Source organism: Anser anser, assembly GCF_964211835.1.
Source record: "Anser anser genome assembly, chromosome: 6".
In the NCBI taxonomy this organism is placed as follows: domain Eukaryota; kingdom Metazoa; phylum Chordata; class Aves; order Anseriformes; family Anatidae; genus Anser; species Anser anser.
Genome location: NC_139726.1, coordinates 33,626,898 through 33,633,871, shown reverse-complemented (window position 1 = coordinate 33,633,871; position 6,974 = coordinate 33,626,898). Strand labels below are relative to the sequence as shown.

Below are 6,974 nucleotides of genomic sequence, written 5' to 3'. Positions count from 1 at the left end.
GACCCCTTGTGGGGCCGAGGGGGTGGGATCTTAGGGTTTTAGGGGTCCTCTGAGGGTTTGGGAGCCATTTTGGCTGGCTAAGAGGGACGTAGGACTGGGGAATTTGTGGGCCCCTTGCAGCTGGCTCTGGGGGGTTTTAGGGATCCTGTGGGACTCCCTGCAAATGTTCCTGTGGGGCTTGGGAACTCTGTCAGGTTTAGGGGATGCCTTTTGGCTGGACCTGTGTCATTTCAGGGCCCTATCTAGCTGGTTGTGTGGGGTTTGTAGGTACTCTGTGGTTTAGGGCACCATTTAGCTGGCTCTGTGTTGTTTAAGGGGCCCTGTGAGGCTTAGGCTGTGTGGTAGCTGCATGAGGTTAAGGGTCCTGGTGGGGTTTAGAGGCCCCATGTGTCAGGTCCTGTGGGGTTTGCAGGCCCTATGGGGCTTGAGGCTCCTTTCAGTTGATGCCAAGGGATCTGGGGGCCCTGTGAGGGTTTGGAAGCCATTTTGACCCTCTCTGAGGGACGTGGGGAATTCATGGGCACCTTGCAGCTGTTCCTGCAGGGCTTAGGGGCCCTGTGGGACTGAGGGATTCTCTGCAAGTGTTCCTGTGGGGTTTGAGGTACATTTTGATTGTTTCAGTGGAATTTGCGGACCCTGGGGAGTTTAGGGGATACCTTTTTGCTGGCCCTGTGTGATTTGGGGGCCCTGTCTAGCTAACTGCGTGGGGCTTGTAGGTGCTGTGAGGTTTGGGGCACCTTTTGGCTGGCCCTGAGGGGTTTAGGGGGTTCCATTGGGTTTAGGGATCCCCTTTTGTCTGGACCTGGATATTTTGGGGGTATTATGTGGCAAATCCTGTGGCATTTAGGGGGCCTTGTGAGGCTTAGGATGCATGGTAGCTGCATGAGGTTAAGGGGCCCGCTGGGGTTTAGGGGCCCCATGTGGCAGGCCCTGTGGGGTTTGCAGGCCCTATGGGGCTTGGGGGCACTTTGTGGCTGACCCTGTGGGGCTTGGGGTTCTTGTGGGATTTAGGGAATCCCTTGTGGCTGGCTCTGTGGTATATGGGGCCTGTTGTAACTGACCCTGGGATTTAGGGGACTTTGGGGGACTTAGAGGTCCCATGTGGCTGGCTCTGTGGATTTTGCAGGCATTGTGGGGTTTGGGGCTCCTTTTGGCTGATCCTGAGGGGTTTGGGGGCCCTACAGGGCTTAGAGCCCCCATGCGGCTGCCCCTGTGGGGTTTGGGGCTCCTGTTGGCTGGCTCTAAGGGATTTGGGGGCCCAGAGAGTCAGGCCTTGTGGCATTTAGGAGTCCCTGTAGTGTTCAGGCTGTGTGGTCAGCTGTATGAGGGGGTCCTGTGAGGTTTGCAGGCCCTATTGGGTTTTAGGAGCCCTGTGGGGTTTAGGATTCCCTTATGGATGTCCCTGTGGGATTTGCAGGCCTTGTGGGATTTAGAGGCCCCTTGTGGCTGGCCTTGTGGGATTTAGAGGCCCATTGTGGCTCCATCTTTCAAGCTTGAGCCCTGTGGGGTTTCAGGGGCCCCAGTGGGGTTTTGGGCCCCACATAGTTAACCCAATGGAACTGGAGGCCCCGTGGATGTGGTACCTGCCTGATGCAGGTGGTGACAGAGAGTCTGTCCCAGGAGCACGCGTTGGGCCCTGCTCCCCTCCAGCAGCAGCACTTCTTCACCCTGCTGTGGGGCCAGACACAGCACAGATCTCCGCTTGCTGCTGCTCACTTCCAGTGCTGGTGCTTGTTGCCTGTGCTAGCTGAGCTGCATCATCTCTGTGACAGAAGGGTAGGTGACCGTGACTTCCAGCCCTGAGCAGTGCCACCTGTCCTGCTTTTTATCCCAAATGCGCCGTAGCAGTAATGTCCTGGTGTTTGGGGTCTCCCTGCAGCCCTCCTGTGATGCATGTGCCTGTGCACCATGTAAAGTGAAAGTCTGTGGGATGGTGTTCATTAGCCTGAATTGGGCTAAGTTGCCCTTACGTGCTGTGTTTCTGATTCTGTCTGGGGTCATACTGTGCCCCGTTCCCTTTCTAACCCTGCAGACCTTTGGCACAGCATGGCAGCCCTGCTTAGGGTCTGGCTTGCTGAAGTGCATGACTTTTTGGTGGCTTGTAGAGAGGTCTAAGTGCAGTGGCATCCTCCCATGTGGGAGCTGAACCCATCTGGGTGGGTTAGAGGGAAACATCTGCTTTAAGAATTTTCCTTTTGGTGGCGGTCAGGAACACCTATGGGAATGCATTAGGCAGTTGCATTTATGTTTGGGGCAACTGCTTTATATTAGGGATTCTGGTTTTCTGACTGTATGTCTGTTTATTATAATTTGTAAAATCAGAGCTCAAAGAAAAAAAAATACTGCAGGGAATGTTGATAAACAAGCACAAAATAATGTAGGGCCAGGTTCATAGCCTGTGTTAGTCTTCCATCTGCAGGTCAAAATTATATTTCCTACCTTCCTTCCCCCAGGCACAGTTCAATATAAACTTTTAGTGTAAAGAATGCTACTTTAGAATCTTTGAATCTTTGAAATCTTTAGAATCTTTTTTTTTCAACTTTAGAATCTTTGTCTTATCTTTGATTCCTTCCATATTTTCTTTTCTCTTCAGATCACTTCAAGAAAAAGATGCTCTTAATAACTTGCCTATGCAGAATAGGGCAGGAAAGAAGCAAATGAGGTGTGGGAATCTGTTCCCATGTTCTTACTGCAATTTCAGTCACTTTGAAGTGTTTGGGTGTGGAGGGGGGGGACTTTCTTGTTTGTTGCATCTGAAAAGGGTCATGCTGGATTCATCGGGAAAAAGTGAGGAGAGAAAATATGTTCAGAACACATCTAGAAACTACTTTTGTGTGGAAGCAACTGTCAGAGTAGACAGAGAAAACGGAAAGAAAACAGGCTTCAGTTGGTCTTCCTGGCAGTCCCATCCCGAAGTTGTTCTTAGAAAAAAATCGCTGTTCCTGAAGTGACTTGCAATCAATGGCTGAAAAGATGTCCCAGAATCTTTCTACAAGTGAGAAAAGAACAGCGTGTAATATTTCCTTGTCCACTGCAACAGCTAAAGTACAAATCTTTACCATGTTTTAGCAGCATAAGAGTCCTGGGTGTTGGTGGTCCCTACTAGACTGGTAGCGTGCCTGTGGGTCCTGTAGTTACGTGACTAAAATTCATGTTTCACGGTTCTCCCTGAAGAAAGCATCAGGATGCCTGAGTGTGTGTTCCTTCCTTATCCTGTGATGATGCAAATTCCAAGTCTCTGCCAGTTAGAGCTGCCTGCTGACTACCTGGCGTCCTGCCTGAGGACTGGCTGACCCACCTCCTGCCAGAGAGGAAATGGCTCCTCCTGGGGCCTCTGCTGGTAGGCATCCTTCGGGTTTGTAACCTCACCTACAGCTGATCTCCGGTCAGCAGATGCCAGGTTGGGCAGTGTAGATGCAGACTTGCACGTGGCCTTTCCAAAATGGTGATTTGGCATCTACCTCTCCTGTCAGGGTCAGACTGACCTCAGACAGCGGCCTCCCTGCTGTGGACCAGATGGGCTTGGCGTGGTAACCCCGTAACAATAATGCAAGGCTTGCTTGTCCTGTTTTTGCTACTGTGTGCTGGATGTGAGGGAGTGCTGTGAGCAAGGATGACTTGTCCTTCGGGGCCTCCTGAGATAGAAAAAGGAATTTGTGAGGCTCCATGTGGAAGTGTTCACAGAGCATGGTCTGTGTGTGTGTGTGGGGGGGGGGGGTATCAAAGAAAACTGCCCAGATGAAGCACTTGGGTGGTGGGAGGAGTTTCACCTGCGGAAAATCACCCCGGGGATGTCTCGGGGCTTTCAGAGAACTACTGCAGTACAAAATTTTGTAGTTACGGGATGGGATCAAGGTTGTATTCATCTCTCTATCTCTGTTTAGGTTTTTTATTTTTGTGTTGGCTCCTTTGCACTCAAGCTTCGGATAGTACGGGGTAACATCACGAAGCTTCCCATCTGCATTGATCAGCCTCTCTTACACATTATTTATTAAGCAACATCATGGATAAAGTTACTACATAATTAGGCTTGGAGTCCAAAGTGTACGAAGACATATGAAAGATCAAAACCAGAAATGTCCTTTTCTTCCTTAAAAATTACAATTAAGAATATCGGACATTGTTTTCTCTGTAATACTGTGTATAAAACAGTGATAATTCTAGAAAAAATGCTATTCTTTAATACTAGAGTTCTGGCTCACTGTATTTGATCTCAATAAAAACCTCAAATTTATATTAAAAAACTGAAACTTTTAGTGCCATTCTGAAGCTAAGAAGACTTCCTTTTGGAAGGTAAAACAAGTATTGTATCTTGGCTTTATGATGACAAAATTTTTCATTTTAGGACATCCAGCAGGGGGAAAACTATATTTTATTTTATTGGATTCATTCTTTCCAAGTACGCTGTAAGCATGATTGCAGGTAGCATTGATTATTTTATTTTAGCAGCTTCTATGAAGAGATCAAAGCCTGAGTATTGGTCAGAGAAGCTGAGTGAAGCTAGTCAATTATATTGATAGTATATCTGGGGCAAACCTTGCCATATCCTGCCCCCATTTATTGGGGCCAGATGGTAGGCTGAGAATTTGGTTAAAAAAAATAATCCCATCTAAGCACACACAGTGGTGGGCTTTGAGCAGTGATTTTCATCCAGAAAAGAGACCTCGGAGATGTGGTAGGTGGTTCTGCAAAAGCACCAGCTTTCTGCTCAGCAGAAAGTCAGTTTTTATTAGGAAGGGAAAAGAGAACAAAACTGAGCGCTGTTATGTATGTTGGTGGCTCACCTGCTTCTGAAATGCCACGTTTACTTCCTATCTCAAAAAGTGTGGCAGAACTAGAAGAGAGGTACAAATTACAGAACTGACCAGGCCAAAAATAAGTTGTGTGGAATGGCTTAATGTACACGGAGTAAGTATCCACGCTTAGGGCTGTTCAAACCGAAAGAGTCATCTAAAGCCGGTTCTAGGTGATGTCTGTAGTCTTTAAACAGCATTGCAAACCTAATGGGGAAAGGTGGCACGCTGGCTTTCAAAGCTAACAGACGTCAACTGAAATGACGGAGCAGCCTTCCAAGGTGAAGATTATTCACATCGTTAAGCTGTGGCAGGCTGTTCAGTAAAAACATACCGCTGTGCCTGTGCACAGGAGGCTCCCGAGCCACGGAGTTAGGGGATATCGCTGTGTGCCTTCACTATCCCGTTCCCTGAGCATCTGGCATGGAAGCTGGTGTGAGAGGGTTTCGGTATGCCTGATGCTGTGTGTTTATATTTTGCTTTACATGTTAGTCTGGGTAGAGCAGTTAATAGCCTAAGGGCGTTGTAATGGTCTGTCTCCGTGCCAGCCGCAGCCGCCTCTCGCTCCAGCTACCAACACGTCGCTAGGTGCAGTGTGGGTAGGTGTTAGCTGCCTTGCTGTGGCTGTGCCCTGCTCTTTCGGGGCTCAGCCACTAGGTGCCCCTGTCCCACAAGCAGGAAACCGGAGGAGACTTTGCAGTGGGAAAGCAGCTGCTTCGTGTGGCTGTTTTTGCAGTAGGCGACGAGGGGAGATCGGTGGTTCTGAGCATCGGGCCACGGCTCCTTGGAGAAATGCATGTTGCAGTCCTCTGTGACATTTTGTCATTTGTCATTTCCACCTCTTTGAGGCATCAGCCCGCAGTGCACCCTTCGGCTAGGGTGGGAATCCATCCTTTCTTGGTGAAGGAGAGAGTTTGGAGAGCAGACCTGGGTGAGAAGAGATCAGGAACGGCTACATGTGGGCAGAAGCAAGGAGAACCAGGCAGAAAGCTGCCGAGAGCTGGATCGAGCTCTCTGTTTTGGTGGTGAGGTCAATGCAAAATACATCTGGAAGACAGTAAGTCTTGCTGTGACTTTAATCGACTCTGCTCCCCGGACAGAACTGACATCATATCAGATCTATTTTGCTTTGCTGTGATGACTAACACAGTTCTGCATCAGACACTTGCATCTTCAATGATGTCTTTAAAGTTCAGTGTCAGGATTGGATGTGATCACCGATGAAAACATGATATGGATATGGCTCAGTGCTCAGCCTGACTCTGTATTTGACATCTGTCTGTACCCGTGCTCACCTTTGCACGTCTGGAGGGTGAGCAGTGCACGAGCATGACTGTTGTCTTGTTTGCTTAGCTATATGGACAGTTTAGGGTGGCAGTGACCGGGGTCTTCATGACATTGAGCAATAAAATTAAGCTTGACAGGTGACCTAAGGTCTCCGAGTAGCGCTGAAAAGCCCCTGGTGTTTCATTTGGTACACTATGAAGGTACCTGGTACCGTATACCTTGTAAAATAATGTATTGCTCGCAGTGTGCAAATGTTTTGGGGGTCGTGTTTTTCATGAACCTTCAATATGGAGTGCCTGCCCTCCTGGGACACCCTGGCAGTGTTGCAGGGCCTTCTCTGACGCAGCAATTCTTCAGCACCCGTGCCAGTATCTTGATGTTCATTCTCCACAGCCACCACTAGGGCAATAGGTTTGCCTGGACTTGTCCTGGTCAGTAAATTTGTGGCTTCAGGTGCCAGGTTTGCCATTCAGGAAGGTTTTGAGTATCTGCCGTGAAAGCACTGGGCACTCTGCAGTTCTCTGAAGGTCTCTCCTTCTGGATCTTCTCCCAGCTGGTGCGCTTTGTGAATATTGCGGTCAGTGTTTTCAGAGCTAGAAAGAGAAGAGAAGGCAGCTGGTGAGGAAGAAGGGATTCCTGTTCCAGCGCAAAGCAAGCCAGAGCAGGTGGTGTGCAATCAGCATCCTGCTGCCCGGAGACTGGTACTGATAAAATCCATAGCTCAATTTCAGCCCAAAATGTTTCCTCACAACTGGTGTGCTAGAAGTCTTGCTGTAGCTTACAGAGGCTCTTCTGGCCGCTCTCCCTCCTGCAGGTATGGTCAGTAAGGCACACCTGTGAGAGGCAGGTCGTCATTGGCATCACTGGACAGCCCCTGGGCTGGAAATAGCTGCA

The 6,974-nt window shown here is 49.1% G+C and overlaps 1 protein-coding gene across 4 annotated transcripts in view; it reads left to right on the top strand.

Annotated features, from left to right (window-relative positions):
* The first annotated feature begins 84 nt into the window (after positions 1–84).
* The window catches only part of CPS1 (carbamoyl-phosphate synthase 1), a 116,752-nt gene continuing 109,862 nt past the window's right edge, over positions 85–6,974 (top strand). Inside the window, exon 1 of one of the 4 annotated variants that reach the window (XM_083842155.1) lies at positions 85–1,776. In XM_083842155.1, coding sequence (XP_083698281.1) covers positions 1,591–1,776 — 186 coding nt within the window. In that variant the 5' untranslated portion in view covers positions 85–1,590. The remainder of the gene's footprint in view (positions 1,777–6,974) is intronic. The other 3 variants (XM_083842156.1, XM_083842157.1, XM_083842161.1) reach the window with 3 other exon arrangements.